The sequence below is a fragment of the Ochotona princeps genome, chromosome 15 (assembly GCF_030435755.1).
Source record: "Ochotona princeps isolate mOchPri1 chromosome 15, mOchPri1.hap1, whole genome shotgun sequence".
Classification (NCBI taxonomy): Eukaryota; Metazoa; Chordata; class Mammalia; order Lagomorpha; family Ochotonidae; genus Ochotona; species Ochotona princeps.
Window position 1 is genome coordinate 54,156,868 of NC_080846.1, and position 16,559 is coordinate 54,173,426.

General features: G+C 45.7%; 1 protein-coding gene across 3 annotated transcripts in view; it reads right to left on the reverse strand.

The window, feature by feature from the left end:
- The window catches only part of SPATS2 (spermatogenesis associated serine rich 2), a 157,849-nt gene that overhangs the window by 40,377 nt on the left and 100,913 nt on the right, over positions 1-16,559 (reverse strand). For all 3 annotated transcript variants that reach the window (XM_058673511.1, XM_058673512.1, XM_058673513.1), the window contains 4 exons: positions 15,292-15,341; positions 13,685-13,946; positions 10,663-10,842; positions 2,834-2,969 (listed from right to left, as the gene is read on the reverse strand). In XM_058673511.1, coding sequence (XP_058529494.1) covers positions 2,834-2,969; positions 10,663-10,842; positions 13,685-13,946; positions 15,292-15,341 — 628 coding nt within the window. The remainder of the gene's footprint in view (positions 1-2,833; positions 2,970-10,662; positions 10,843-13,684; positions 13,947-15,291; positions 15,342-16,559) is intronic.

A 16,559-nucleotide genomic window follows, 5' to 3' on the forward strand; every position in this document is an offset into this window, starting at 1 on the left:
AAGCACACGTATTAACCATTCACACACATCCCCTCTCCCTTCTTCTTGTTTGCTGGGCCACAAACTCAAAACTCCAACAAGTACTCCTGTGGAGACAGCTCTGAAGGGCTGGCTTTATGTGCTGGGCCACAACACAGGCCTCTCATTTGGCTCTTAAGTCTTTTCCACTTTCAGAATAATCCCATATAAAATGCAAATACTCTCCAGAGAGGAGCTATAGCTTAAATATCAGCTGATACTTTCATATCTACCTGATAGTTAAAGGAACGGGTATTTCATTAAAATGCCCGTATCCCCAATAGGAGTGACTGAACTAAACAGTGAGTTATGGCTCCTGAGCCTAGCCATTTCTCTAAAATATCCCCTGGGACACAGCAGAAGATGATGGTTCAAGCAGGCGGAGCACTCTCACCCACGTGGGAGACCTGGACTGCATCTGGGAGTGAACCACCAGATGCAAGTTTTATCGGAAGAAGCAGGAAGGAAAGAAAGAAGGACTAACAGGCAAACAGCTTTGCCATTCTAGGAAACAGAATATATTTCTCCCTCAAAAAGATTCTATAGTTAGATACATTTGAGGAATACTCACAGTATAGCCTTCTTACAATTCATGATGCACGTCGGCATTAAAAAGGCACTGAAGGGGTGAGAACTGTGGGGCAGTGGTTTAAGTGCCACTTGCTGTACCTGTGCCCCATACAGGAGGACCAGCATCAGGTTTCAGCTCAACTTTCAATACACATACGCCTGCTAATGTCTGCCCTGGGAAGGAGTAGCCAGTGCAGGCTCATGTACTTGGGTCCCTGTCCAATCACGTGGGAGAGCTACATGGAGCTCTGGGATCCTGGCTTTGGTCTGGCGAGCCCCAGCTGTAGTAGACCTTTGGGAAATGAACCAGTGAATGAATGATCTCTTTTTCTTTCCTCCTCTTTCAAGCTCTCTCTCAAAGATCAATTTTTATTTTTTAAGTAGACTTACACAAAGAGATAGAGATAGACAGATCGATCTTCCATTTGGTTCATTCCCCAAAAGGCTGCAAAGGCAGGAGCTGAGTAGATCTGAAGCCAAGGAGCCAGGAGCCTTCTCCTGGTCTCCCACATGGGTGCAGGAGCCCAAGGACTGGAGCTTTCCCAGACCACTAACAAGGAAATGCATTGCAAATGGAGCAGCCAGGACTACATGGGTTCCCACATGGGATGCTGGCATGAGGCACAGCCTACTGTATGCCATAGTGCCACTGCCCGTTTTAACAATCTATTATTTATTTAGTTGAAAGACAGTTACATAGACAGGAGGAGATACAAAGAATCTTCTGATAGTTTTCTTCCCAAATGGTAGCAAGGGCCAGGGCTCTGCCAGGCCAAAGCCAGGGGTCTGGAACTTCTTCTAAGTCTCCCACATGGATACACGAGCCCAGGCTTTTGGACCACCTTCTGCCTCTTTCCCCAGTGCATCAGAAGGAAACTGGATTGGAAGTTGAACCCATATGGATACAGCATGACAGGTGGAGGTTTAGCCTGCCACAATGCCAGCCTTTTCCCTCTGTCAAATAAATTAAAACAATTTTGAGAAATCCAGTAGAAAAATTTTAAAAAGTATTTCAAACCTCTTAAATATTTTCAACCTACAAAAACATCATTTTATCATATATAACATATTAATATAATTTAAGGAATGAGTAATGTATAAAGTTTGAAAAATACAAAATTAAAAGCAAGCTAATGGTTGATGATAGAGCTTTAAGAAGGTAGAAAGGATGTATTAAGGCAAGGATAGATCTTTCCTACTTTATAATTTTGCTTTAAAAAGTCAATGTACCCACACTGTGACACAGCAGGTTAAATCGGTGTTTGGGGACTGTCACAGTGCAGTGCCTGGGATGGGGTCCCGCCTCTGCTTCCTGCCCCATTTCATGCTAACGTTCCTAGCAGGCAGTGGCTGATGGATGGCCCAGGTAACTGGGTCCCTGCTTCCCACATGGAAAATCTGGATGGAGTTCGTGACTGTGGCTGAGCCCAGTCCTGGCTGCTGTGGGCCTTCCTTGTCTTCTCTGTCACTCTTCCTTTCAAACACACACACATATACACATACGCCTTAAATAAAACAAAATATGTCCTTCATTATGGGCCCCTGGTTAAACAAAACAGATCTTAAAATAAGAATATAAAGTAGGAGTACATTATCTACTCTACAATTACTTGTTCCTTTCCAAATAATACCCATTTTTAAAGCATCATGTAGTCTCTGAGACACTCATTGCCATGTTGTGCTCAACAAAAGGACAGAGGCAGAGGGAGCACAAAGGGGCAGGTTCTTGGCAGAACACTCGGCTGCTGCTTAGGACGCCTGCATCCCACGTTTCACAGTGACTGGTCTGAGTGCTCGCGCATCCACTTCCAGTCCAGTGACCTGCTGAAGTGCACCCCGGGAGCAGCTCAAGTGCCTAAGGTCCCGGCCATCCATGTAGATGTGGAGGGAGCTCCAGGCTTGTGGATGTGGCCTTGCCCACCCCTCACTGTGGCAGGTATTGTAGGGTGAGAGGCGGGTGTGAATCAGAGTCAGATCTCTCTCCATAGGTTTCTGTCTCTCTCAGCCTTCCAAATAAAAATACATACATAAAGCAAGTTAACACACAAGCAACAACACTGAGAAAAAGGAAAGAAGGAAGGAAGGAAGAAAAGAAAGAGAAAGCTAGATGAAGCACAGGAGTTTTCGATCTCTCCCTATGAGGAGAAGGAGTCAGAAATTGGGAATTAAGTAACTCAATGAATGGTTGTTCATCTTTATAACTGGTCATTTTTGTGTTACTGATATCAACTGCAACTGAACTTACCAGCTTTGCAACTCAGCAAAAGCTTGCTTCATTTTTTTAATGGAAGCATCCATCTCTTCTTTAACTACAACTCGATACCGTGCAAGAGACACTGTGCAGCGCTGGAGGTCTTTCACCGATTTTTCAATATTGGAACCTTGGGGGGAAAGAAAAACCAGAATTAATTTTAAAAAACCCAAGAATTAATTTAAAAAAGAGCACACATAATTGGAAAGTTGGAGTTGAGCACCTAGACTGAACACCACATGGAGTAAAACTGTTTTCTAAATGACCACCCTCCCCATCCAAAAACCCTGAATCTTCACAGATTTTTTTTTAAACAAAGCATCCTGGTTGAGATGGAGGAAAAGAATTGGATTTATCCTTTCCTCTTAATCACACACATACACACACACATGCACATGCACACAGCATGCAAACATACACTATATGAAACTGGCTTTTGGACAACATATATCAGGAAGTACTTTTCCTCTAAGAAAACAAAACAAAATGAGGTAACAGTCCCAACTTACTACCTCAAAAGAATGTCCAGGCAGCAATGCAAAGAAAAAGTCCTGAAGCGGGCCTGGCAGTCTCATGAATACTGGGGACAGAGTGGAGCATGCAGGGAGGCCAAGGTGGACAGAGTCCTGAGGAGAGCAATACAAAGGCGAGACACTGCAGAGACAGGATGCTCAGGATTCCAGTGCACGGCTGTGAGGACCCCTGGAGAGCAGCAGACAGCACCATTCAGTGAGCTCATCCAGACCAGGAAAAACCCCAACACATGGGGCAGGAGAAAGAGTACGGCTTTAGTAGTCTGCTCTAATTCCACTGGAAAAAAAACCTTTAAGCAAGCATCAAACTGTTTCACAAAATGGAGTCTAAGAGTAAGGAAGTACTTAAAGAAATATAAAAATATTTAATGGGGTGGCCATTGGCAGACTTAAGGCACAACTCCCTGTGCATGCGTCAGAAGTGGGCCTCCTCCGTGGCTGAAGCCTGTGCAGTGGACGACATGCCTAGGTGCACAGGGCAGACAGGACAGATCACTGAGGTCTGCAGAGAACGTCTAGCAACATGCAGGACAGAACGAATTTGACAGCTCTCCTGGTTGAGCTTCAACAGCAGGTATCTGGGCAAGTGGAGACTGAGGTGGACTATGTCAGCCAATGGATCTGGGAGGGATTTCCTCAATCTTGGAGCAATAAAATCAACAGTATATCAGAACTATCGAAACCACTTGAGCAGTACCCTTAGAACAGGTTTGACATCAGGACCCGAGGGGGACATCGAATGGCCACCCTATTTACTTGGGTACTGGTGTGGTTAGGATGCTAGGGCCCGGTGCAATAGTACAGTGGCTAAGGTCCTCGCCTTGCATGCGCCAGTATCCCATATGGTCACTGGTTCTAATCCCGGCAGCCCCGCTTCCCATCCAGCTCCCTGTTTGTGGCTGGGAATGCAGTCAAGGCCAGCCCAAAGCCTTGGGACCCTGCATCCGTGGGGGAAAATCCAGAGGAGGCTCCTGGCTTTGGATTGCCACAGCTCCAGCCTTTGTCGTCACTTGGGGAGTGAACCATTGGACAGAAGATCTTCCTCTCTGTCTCTCCTCTTCTCTGCATCTTCTCTGATTTTCCAATAAAAATAAATAAATGTTAAAAAAAAAAAAGATGCTAGGGGTAGCCCTCTCCTCCTCTCACTCCTCTTCCCTTAGGTAGAGGAAGGAAAAAGGAGATTGATGGCAGCTATCTCATCCACTTTGCCCCATTCCTTGATCCTTCCCTCCCTAACTGGGGGTCCACATGGGCATGCATCCTTCTCAACTATGTAAACATCATCAAAAATAAACCTGCTATGAAAATATAAAGACATAACTCTTTGGGATGCCCATATCCCATATCAGAATGCCTAGTTACGAGTTTCAGCTCTACTGTCTTTTTTTCAAAATCAATTTAAAGAAGGAATGAGGGAGGGAGAAAGGGAGAGGGAGGAAAAAGGACAGAGAAGAGTGGGGAAAGAGAAAAAGGGAAGGGGGTGGAAATCAACCTTCCATCCACTGGTTCATTCCCCAAATGGCTATAACAGCCGGAGCTGAGCCAATCCGAAGCCAGGAGCCAGGAGCTTCTTCCAGCTCTTCCATGTGGGTACAAGCTCCCAAGGCGTTGGGCCATCTTCCACTGCTTTCACAGGCATATTAACGGTGAACTGGATCTGAACTGGAGCAGCCAGGATTTGAACTGGAGCAGCCAGGATTTGAACTGGGTTGGTGCCCATACAGGATGCCAGAACTGCAGACTGAATCTTAGCCTGAGACACCATGGACTGGCCCCATGCAGCTCTGCCTTCAGTTTCACCTTCCTGTGATTGTGCAACCTGGTTTCAAGCCTCAGTTTCATTTACAATTTCAGCTTTCTAGAGTTGTGTACCCTAGGAGGTGGCAGGTGGTAGAAAAAGAACATGGGAAACCCAGGTAGAGTTTTAGGTTCCTGAACTTGGGTTTGGCCAGCCCTGGAGATATTGTGGGCATTTGGGAAATGAACCAATCAATGGAAGATCTCTTTCCGTAGTCTCTTCTCTTTCTGCCTTTAATTAATGATCAACAAAAATATTTAACCACCACCAAAGTAAAATTCATAACCAGATAAAATTAAAAATCAAGTAAATAGACAGAAAAATAAGATTTGAACTAATTCAAACCAGCTGTAGAAATGACACGGATGACAGAATCAAAAAAGATTAAAAAATCAAAATTGCAACTGCCTAGGTTGCCTTGTACCTAGGCAAGCATTACACTGTTGGGAGAAGAGCAGCCAACAGCTGCTGGGCATTCTGGGCGTGGTTAACACCAAATCTGTGTTAACTATACCAGCATAGTTGCTTATTCTATGCTCTTTTTTTCTTTCTTTCTGAGATAAGTGGGGAAGGCAAGAAACTCTTGGCCGGGACATGCCACCCCAGCCCAGAGGTTGGGGTCTACAGGTTGCCCAGGGATGGGTGTCTGAAGATGTGTTGGAGTGGGAGTGGCTGAGGGCATGTTTGACAGGGGAGGAATGACTTCTGGAGTCTTCCACTGACCAGGCCACTGCACTTGCAGGTAGGCAAGGGAGCTGACACAGAGTGGTTTTTGATGGGGGGAAACCAGTGGGTATGTTTGGGTCAGACCAAAGCACCTGCCCACATGGGAAACCTGGGCTGGGCTAAACAGTATTGCCTGCTGGCAGTCAAGACAGTTGGGGCTAGAGGTCATGCCTGGCTGGGCTAGGCCTCAGTACCCACGTGCAAATGTTGAGGTGGGCCATGCAGGAGAGCCAGGACAGGGTGTGGCCACATCCACACGGGCTAGACTGCAACACCCATTAGCAAGAGCTGAGACTGCAGGTGGGTCAAGGCATCACCCACTAGCATAGAAAAGACAAAGGATTAGGGACGGGCCTGACAGGGAAACTCTGGGGACTCTGGACTGTAGCTCCCTCTACTGAATTCAAAAGTTGGGCCTGTGGGTTGACCAGAGTGTGCTGGGTCTGGGTGCAGGCCAGACTGGACTAAGTTCCACCACCTGCTGGCGATCCTGAGAGCCAGAATGGGTATGGGACAGGCCGGGCTAGCCTTGGCACCCTTCAGGTCTCATGAGAGCTGGGTCTGAAGGTGGGCCAGGCTAGGCTAGGCAAAAACACTCTTGGTGAGAGTTGGAATGAGTGACAGTAAGTTAGGCTAGGCTACAGTATCTACTGGTGAGTGTCAAGACTGGGGCCCATGTCAGTCAGAGCAACACCATGTGCTGGCACACACGATCCACTGCTGCAGGTAGGTCTGGTAGGGGAGTCTGGGGAACTCCCCTATTAGGCCGCAGCTCCCATTGATGAGTGTGAGATATGAGACTGATAGCAGGCTAGACCAGGCTGAGCTGCAGTACTCACTGACATACAGGGGAGCCACGTCTGGGGGTAGGCAAGGCATGGTAAGTTCACAGCATACACTGGCACGAGTAGGTCAGGACAGGGTACAGGCTAGGCTAGTTTGGACTGCAACAATCACCAGTTCACATTAGGGCTGAGTGAGGGTCAGGCTGAACTAAGCTGCTGCACCTACAAGTGAGAGCTAGGACTGGGTGTAGGCTGGGCTGAGCCAAGATATAGTACCTGCTGGCACACTTAAGACCCCGGGCTTGCAGTGGGCCTGGAATGAGAACACTGGAGATTCCTGTTGCTTCCACTGGTGAGTGTTGAGAGCTGGGATTGGGAGTAGGCCGTTCTGAGGACAGGACAAGACAGGCTAGGCTGCTATACCCTCTGGTACGCACAAGAGCCATAATGGGTATAGGCCAGCCATGCTAGACTGCAACAACAGCTGGCAAATGCCAGGACTGGGTGAGAGACAAGTCGGTTGGACCCCAGTGCCCACTTGCAGGTGCAAGATTCAGGCCTGGGAACATGTCTATTAGGGAAACTGTGGGCACTTCTTGGCGAGGCTATACCTATCACTAATGAACCCAAGAAACGAGGTTGGGAGCAGGTCAGGCTGGACAAGGTAGCAGCATCTGTTAGCACAAGAGGTTGGGTCTGGGGTAGTTTGGGCCGAGCTAAGCTGCAGCACCCATGGGTGTGCATGAGAGCCAGATGGGATGTGGGATGGACTGGGTTAGCCTACTGCAGAGGTTGCCACACACAAAAACGGGGATTGGGGGAAGTTCTGCTGAGAATTATCGAAGGATTGCCCCAACTAGACCACTGGATCCACTGATATGCATGAGAACCAGGTCTGTGGTGGGCTGGCCATAGCACCATCAATTTACATGAGACATGGGACTTGGGTGGAACTGACCAGGCAGCCTCATCCACCTGCATTGATTGGTCCAGGTGAAAGACGGAACCTGACTCTGTACTGGCTGGTGCACATAAGAGTCAAATAGGAGGTAACCCCAGTTGAGGTTTTTTGGAGGATTCCTTGATTAGACTGCAGAACTCAGACCCTAGCCACAGGGACAATTACAGGATATGTGGTCTGACCCTGGAATGCAGTACCAGGACTGGGCCTCTTCATTGCTGATGCTTGGATGGGGACATGATAGTCAGCTCATGTAAGCCAGCACAGAAATGTCTAGTGCCACGTCACAGAATTGAAAGTAAACAGGTCGGACAATTCTGGCCAAGGTTTGCAGCATGTTCCTGGGTCAGTGGATGCACTAAGGTGGACTTTGTCAACGAATGGATGTTCGAAAGATTTTCTTAGCTCTGGAGCAATAAAACCACCAACTTCTCAGAACTATCAAAACCACTCAAGTAACACCCTGGAACTCTCTTCCCCACACTGGGGTCATCAAATGACCATCCCCCATCCCTGGGTGCTGATGTGGTTTGACAACAAGGAGCAGACCCCTCTCTGCCTCCCCTGCAGGAGAAAAAATAAATAGCTGAAACATTCGTCCCACACACCTTCCACTCCTGACCCTCTCCACCCTAAGCAGAGGCTCACACGAACATGTATCCCTCCTCAACCATGTAAACAACATTGAAAATAAAATAAATCAAGACCATGTTTAAAGAAGTATCATATGTTCAAGAAGGCAGAGGGCAGCCTCAGCCTATTAAAAAAAGATTCAGGAGATATTTTACAAAACTCCAAAAAGGCTCTGAGGAGGAAAAACACAGAATCTAAGATGAAAACCACACTGGGTGGAATGAATAGCAGAACAGAAACACTAACTAGAAAAAAAATAATGAATTTGCATATAGCAATTTTTAAATTATTGAAATGAAATGAAACACAGAGGAAAAAATACCACTTCAACAACAACAAACTATTTGAATAGGTTCCAAATTGTCAAACCTCCCTAAATGGGAGACTTTAATAGAACAATTTCCTAAGGAGTTAAATGTTCTCTTTCAATAGTGCAGCTTAAAGTGTGTTATGCAGAGAAGTGAGCTTTGCATAAGTTCGAAAAACATTTATTTTTGGGCCCGGCGGCATGGCCTAGCGGCTAAAGTCCTCGCCTTGAAAGCCCCGGGATCCCATATGGGCGCCAGTTCTAATCCTGGCAGCTCCACTTCCCATCCAGCTCCCTGCTTGTGGCCTGGGAAAGCAGTTGAGGACGGCCCAATGCCTTGGGACCCTGCACCCACGTGGGAGACCTGGAAGAGGTTCCTGGTTCCTGGCATCGGATCGGCGTGCACCGGCCCATTGCGGCTCACTTGGGGAGTGAATCATCGGACGGAAGATCTTCCTCTCTGTCTCTCCTCCTCTGTGTATATCTGACTGTAATAAAATGAATAAATCTTTAAAAAAAAAATAGAAAAACATTTATTTTCCAACATATTTTAACCAGTCTGAGAGTTCTTTAAGCCCTTGTGTTCACTGATGCTAAAGTCATCTACAACTGACTGCTGGAAGCACAGCTCTAAGTCTACAGCTGTGAAAAGACGCACATTATCGACTCTTCAACTGTTCCTCACCCCAACTTGACTTTTTTCATAAGCAACCTAAAAACTCTCAAGCCTTATGATTATACATTTCTTTTTTTGGGGGTGGTGGTGTTTGACTGGATATTGTCAGTCTTGCTATTTTGTAACAACCTGAGGGTTAGTACCTAGATGAAAAGGAGTACTTCACTCTGATTAAAAGTCAGCTCTGGTGGTTGAATAATTCACCAAAGAGCTATGGGTTATAAGTGTCCTTTAGATTTGTTTCATTGCTCAGTGGAGTGAGGCAGACCACCATGCTTAGATATATAAAACACAGAGGGGCTATTATTTCTATGTGATTATTGCCTGTGTATTTAAATGAATAATACTGTTTTTTTTTTTAAAGACAGGGCTGGTATGTGGGACAGCACTCCGTACTGGAGTGTCAGCTGAAGGCCTGGATATTTCGCCTCTGATGCAACCTCCTGCTTATGAGTCCAGAACGCAGCAGATGACAGCTCAAGTTTGGGTTCCTGTCACCCATGTGGGAGACCTGGATGGAATTCCTGGCTCTTGTCTTTGGCATGGCTATTGTAGGCTTTGGAAAGTGAGCCAACAGATGGAAGGTTCTCTTTTTCTCCGACTTTCATTTGATCTTAGCCAAAAGGCTGAGAAGCACTCTTTCAAATAAATAATTAATCTTAAACAAAAAAGAGTTACCACTAGTCAACGTTAAGCATTGAGAAGAGAAAGTGATTTGTTAAAAGTTAGAGTTGTTTAAATATTAGTAAAATCGTGCAGTTGTAAAGATATTTCTCTAAGTCATGTCAGGGCAGGCACTGCAGTGCATTGGGTTGGCCACCTGCAAAGTCAAATCCCAAGCAGGAGCTAGTTTATGTCCTAGCTGCTCCACTTCTACTCCAGCTCCATGCTAACAGTCTGGGAAAAGCAGCTGAAAGGATCCAAGTGTCTGTGCCTCAGCATCTATGGGAAGACCTGGAAGAGGTTCCTGGTTTCTGGCTTCGGCCTGGTCCAGCCTGGGCTGCTGTGGTCATGTTGGTAGTAAACCAGAGAATGAAAAATCTCTCTGTTTCCCTCTATCTCTTCCTCTTACTAACTCTTTTAAACAACTCAATCTTTTATATACATCTCAGAGATGGAAGATTTTTTACTTGTTATGTCAACCAGGAAATAAAAAGGAAGGAGACAGCACACAAATACTGCAGCTAAACAAACAAGGGAAACAGGCTGTTGGCAGGTGAGTCATCCTCGCAGGAGAGTCTGACCTGTCACTCTAATAAGGCTGCTTCGCATCTACTCATCTGGGTACACAGTGTGGTGAGGAGTCGTTGTGTGGGAAACACAAAAGGTACCTGATTCTCTTCAAATCTTATCAGGATTAACAGTGAAGTTTTTTATTCTTTCTCACAGGGGTCTCTGACTTACCTAGTTTTTTATTGGAGGAGGAGACTGGAGCATCTTCCACCCCCAGATTTGAAAACTGAGGTCCACTGGTAGATCTCGAGGGCCCTCTGGCAGCATTCCTGATGTGCTGGGAACCCTGAGTGGAGTGTGTCGTCAAAGACTTGCACTCAAAATCAGAGACACCATTCTGCAGCATGGATCCTGTCCAAGAAAGAGGATGGTGCTTTAGAGGACAATGTAGGGGCGAATCAATTCAACAGCCTAAAGTACACAGGAAAGCAAGTACAAATGATTTAAGTACAACTGTATCTTTCAACAGCTGCGGACATGAGCTGACGGCACAGAGGGAAGCTTGGAATCGGGGGTTGGCTGTCAGCTGTCAGTAGTTTCTGGCAGGAGTATGTGGCTGACCCATGACCCATCTTTACGCAAGGAGCTCACTCCCTAGGCCTCAGAGCTCTTGTAATTTGTACCTCCTGTGTAGCTTCAGTACAAAAAAAAGCAAAAAGAGCTACCACCACCAATTTCCGTTGGATGCCTTTAAGTCACGCTGAAGAAAAGACTTTCATGCTTTCTTAGGAAAAGAATTCTAAAAGGTTTTGGGGGACCTGGCATGGTAGCCTAGTGGCCTTGCAACCGTGGGGATCCCATATGGGCGCGATGCATGAGCCAGCTGCTCTGTTTCCCATTCAGCTCCCTGCTTGTGGCCTGGGAAACAACAGAGGATGGCCCAAGGCCTCGGGACCCTGCACCCTCCTGGGAGAGCTGGAAGAGACTCCTGGCTCCTGGCTTCGAAATGTCTCAGTTCCAGCCTTTGTGGCCACTTTGGGAGTGAGCCAGTGGACATAAGATCTTCCTCTCTGTATCTCCTTCTCTCTACAAATCTGCCTTTCCAATTAAAAAAAAAAAAAGCTTTTAGAGAAAGAGAAAAAAAGTAAGAAAAAAACTATCTCAGAGAATAAATGGAATCATCATGACTGGTTTATTTTAGCTCAGGGTAGATACAATATTTTTCTTTTGTGTGTATGAATTAATTGAGAAAAGCTCATCAGAAAAGTGCAGCATAATTCTTACCCTGTTCTCATTCTGGGAACAAGGCAAGTGGAATTAGATTAACCCAGAAAAGTTTACAGAGACGTTTCTAGTATCTTCCCCGTCATCAGTAAAATGGTTGGTTCATAAAGAAATGTACAAGAGCAGTGAACTTACAACTACCTTACACCATTATTACCTCAATCAGAAAGCAAAACATGGCCTGCCAAAACCAACCGTCTAGTTCTTATAAAAGCTGGGATTAAAAAGATATTATTAGGCATTCCTCATTAGGTTGAGTCGAAAAAAATAAAAATTAACATCTCATCATCATTTTTTCCTTAAGAAATCTATAATTTAAAAATACATATAGTCTTCTGCTGTCTCCAAAAGCACTCCTCTGCTTATTATGTTAGAGGGTTTCCATAAGACTGATTTAGAATAGTTAAAATATGAGATACAGAAAACAAATTATATCTCAAGGCCTCTGACAACTATAAAACTCAAAACCAAACCAACCAAGCAAGAAACGCCCATCCCCACACCCCCCCCACAACGAGCCAAAACGTGAAGGAGCAGGAAGAGGTGAGCAGGGTTTAGCTTAGTGGGTAAGATCCTCCACTTGACTGCCTAGAACCGAGCCAGGCTCAGGCTCCTGGCTCTAGCTTCCTTTCAGTGTAGACGTTGGATGGCAGAGCTGATGCCCCAAGGAGCTAGGCTCCTGCCATCCATGTGGGAGACAGGTCGGCGTCCTGGATCCCAGCGTCAGCCTGAACTGACCACAGACTTTGTGGGTCTTTGGTAAGTGAACTAATGCACAGGAGTTCTCTTTTCCTCAGGGTAAAAGATAAACAAAACAGAAAAACAGCGGGGGAGAGGAAAAGAGGAAGGAAAGCAGGATGAGAAGAAAAGGAGAAAAAGAAGAAGGGAAGAGAGGAGGGAGGGGGTAGGCCCAGCGCAGTAGCCTAGTGGCTAGAGTCCTTGCTCTGCATGCAGCGGATCCCATATGGATGCCAGTTCTAATCCCGGCTGCCCTGCTTCCCTTCCAGCTCCCTGCTTGTGGCCTGGGAAACCAGTTGAGGACGGCCCAAAGCCTTGCGACCCTGCACCCATGTGGGAGACCTGGAAGAGGCTCCTGGCTCCTGTCTTCAGATCAGTATAGCTCTGGCTGTTGCAGTCACTTGGAGAGTGAATCATCGACGGAAGAGCTTTCTCTCTGTCTCTCCTCCTCTCCAATAAAAATAAATAAATCTTAAAAAAAAAAAGGAGGAAGCAAGAAAAGGCTGGAAATAAAAAGTAAACAACTAACTAGATTTATTGATTGCTTTCTCAACCCAGAGGACTCTGTATTTTCAAGTGAGTACAACTTTATTTTTAAACATTTATTTATTTTATTTGAAAATCAGAGTTGCAGGGCCCGGCACAGTGGCGTAGTGGTTAAAGTCCTCGCCTTGAATGCACCAGGATCCCATATGGTTCTAATCCCGGCTGCTCCACTTCCCATCCAGCTCCCTGCTTGTGGCCTAGGAAAGCAGTTGAGGACAGCCCAAAGCCTTGGGACCCTGCACCTGCGTGGGAGACCCGGAAGAGGTTCCTGGCTTCTGATTGTCTCGGCTCCAGGCGTGGCCGCTTGGGGAGTGAATCATTGGACGGAAGACCTTCCTCTTTGTCTCTCCTCCTCCTCTCTGTGTATCTGACTTACCAATAAAAATAAATAAAAATGAAAATCAGAGTTACAGACATGGACAGACACAGGGAGCGGAGTTTACACACACTGGTTTATTCTCTAAATGGCAGTAACAGTCAGGACTCCACCTGGACAGACAGGTAGCTGGGCCTAAGCATGTGGGCCAACTTGTGCTGCGTTTCCAAGGCCATAGCAGGGAGCCCGATTTAAAGTGGAGCAGCTGGTACATGAACTGGCACCCATGGCGTGCTGGCATCACAGGCAGTGGCTTTCCCTCCTACACCACAATGCCAGCCCCAGTGAATGCGAATGTGATGGACGCACCTGCTCCCTCCAGGGTGTCTGACACGGCCGCCTCAGGATCTTCCAGCTCTCTGGCATCCAGTGAAAGTGTCTCCAGACCTTCACTGAGGGAGTCTGCAGACTCGGTGTCATTGGCGGCCCCGTTGACCTGGTAACCGTTCACAGCAGCTTTCTCTGAGGGAGGTGCAGACTGCTCCTCTTGGGTGGAAGCAGACTTGCTGGGACCTGGCATGCTGTTACTGGCTTCTGCTGAAGGTTTTGGTTTACTTTTCTTCTTTTTGTTCTAAAGTTATTGAAGATTTGAAAAAACAAAAGAGAAAAATAAAAGAAATCCACGCCAAGAGAGACATAACTCTAACTACTCAAAGACAACTGATATTATGGTATCGTTTTTCATTTATTCTTCTAGAAATTAAAACTATTTTTGTATAATATTGAACTATTACTTAAAATAACATTTTATTAAGTAATACCATGTATTTTGAATCAAACCAAATAAATATTTTTTCGTGGTTAAAACCTACCTTAATCAATTTCAAAAGAAAAATTATAAAATGTGAAAAAAGAGCTAACTGTACTTGGAGCTCTAACAATAAGCCAATGAAAAAAGCGGCATAAGCTGTGGGCAACAAGCGCCTGCGCAGTCTCATAAGAGACATGTAAATCAGAACTGCCCTACTGCTTCTCACCTGTTATACACAGCAAAGGTGAAAAAATGTGTGGTACCATTTTAGGAGTGAGGACATCCAGAAGGGGGCATGTTCACACATTACTGGAGAGAATGTCACTTGGTACCTCCATGGTGTTCAAGTAACCCCAAGTCAGAAACGCACATATCCTGCAACCAACAATTCTACTTCTGAGAATTCATCCTAGGTCTGACTAACTCAAATACAGAATTTTATGGCTAGCTAAATAAACAGATAGATACAGACATGCACAGATACTGACCACTGCAGTCCTGGGCAACAAATTCAGAAATCAGTGTTTTCAGAACATTCATTTACGCTGGGTGAAGGAAGTGGAAAGAAGGGGTTCACAGCTAGAATAGAAGAGCTGTAGGAGAATCTGTAGTTGATTAGGTTCCCTGTGGGGAAAAAGCCTTGAGGGCCAAGCTCAGTTTGGTTTAGATCTCAGCCAGCTCCTACTAAAGAAGTGACCTAGAGTCATCAGAAAAGCATTTCAGGACTCTAGTACTAGCCTAATTCAGGAAGTGAACATCCCCAGAAACATCTTTATAGATTTAAACCCATTTTCCAGGCATCTCCTAATAGGGTCAGATTTAGGGGACAGAGCTTGAAAGAATTCTGAGATCAGCTCCTATAAACTGGGAAAAACACCCTAGTTTTAAGTGGGTAAGGAGAAACGAATGAGAACTAATGCATATGTCAGGCATTAAATTAGGTACTTGTATTTTTCAGTATTATTTTCTTCTTCTAGAGATGAGCAAACTGAAGCCAGACAAAATGGTAGTTGGACCACAGCTGTGTTCACATGTCAGAAGAACATGCTTTCTAATCATGTGAACTAAAGATGTATATACAAATATTTTCTTCAAATATCTGTAGTCTTAAGTTTCTAAAATAATATAAACACAAGCATCCTGCTTTTAAATTTGATTCACTTACCTTTTTCTTGCCTGTTACTGTCCATTCCTTCAGTACTTCACTGGCACTACCTATAACAGAAAGTCAGAGTCCAGCAGGAGTTAATGTCCCTGCATTTTGGATGTTGGGAGAATCTGAAAAGCCCCCCAACAGCAAAGTTAAGGATCAACCCTAAAGTAGTGGGATGATACAATCATGCCATGAATGTCCTTTCAAATTCCTGCCTCGTTAGATCCCCAGTCTGTATGTACTTTCCACAGAAAGTTCTTCCAAGGAGAAACCAAAGTGGCAGGGCCTCTTTGAAGAAGATTCTTTTATTTGCCATCTCAGGCTGAATGCAAAGAAGCCTGGTGTCAGCCCAAGTGTGCCAACAGCTCCCCTCCAGGTGGCAAAGCACCTTGGCTGTGGTGATTTGGAGAAAATTGCACACTATACCGGACTCAAATGCTAATATCAAAACAGATGACGACAGAGAAATCTCACAGTATTCATTTTATGTTTATCCTCTGCTTGCAAATTCAAGAAGATGGAAACAGGGAGACCTAACCTGACATCACTGTACAAATAGTTTCACGTAGTTTCTAACAAGTTTCTAACAAGTTATGTAACTCCATAACTCTGAAGGTCTGACTGCACAGTCACTCTTCTTTGTTAGATATGGACAGTGACATCTATACCACATCTGAACACCTGTAAGAGCCAAGCTAAATGACGTTAGAGCCTGGAAGAAAATGCCGAGTCCTTAAGTTTGCCACCAGTTGCTAGGCCTCTAAGTCTCTGCTTTATTACCAGGTCTCTTAAATGTTTATTCAACCCAACTCCAGCCTTTTGCAACACCAGCCACATGATTTCTTTTTAAACATCATTAAAGAACATTTTAAGTAAAATGAGACAGCTTTCTCAACTTTTGTCTTATCTCAGATAATAAAGCTGAAAGAACTATGTTACATTTCAAAAAATGTCCTGGGGACAGGCATTGAACAGAGCAGCTGAGATGCCCTTTGGCATGCTCACTCACATCCTGGAGCAGAGCGCCTAAAGCCCACCGACTTCCCTACGAGCACCCCACAAGGCAGCAGCTGAGGACCCAAGTGTGGCCACGTGCACCCCGCAAGGCAGCAGCTGAGGACCCGAGTGGCCACATGCACCCCACAAGGCAGCAGCTGAAGACCCGAGTGGCCACATGCACCCCTCAAGGCAGAAGTTGAGGACCCGAGTGGCCACGTGCACCCCACAAGGCAGCAGCTGAGGACCCGAGTGGCCACGTGCACCCCACAAGGCAGCAGCTG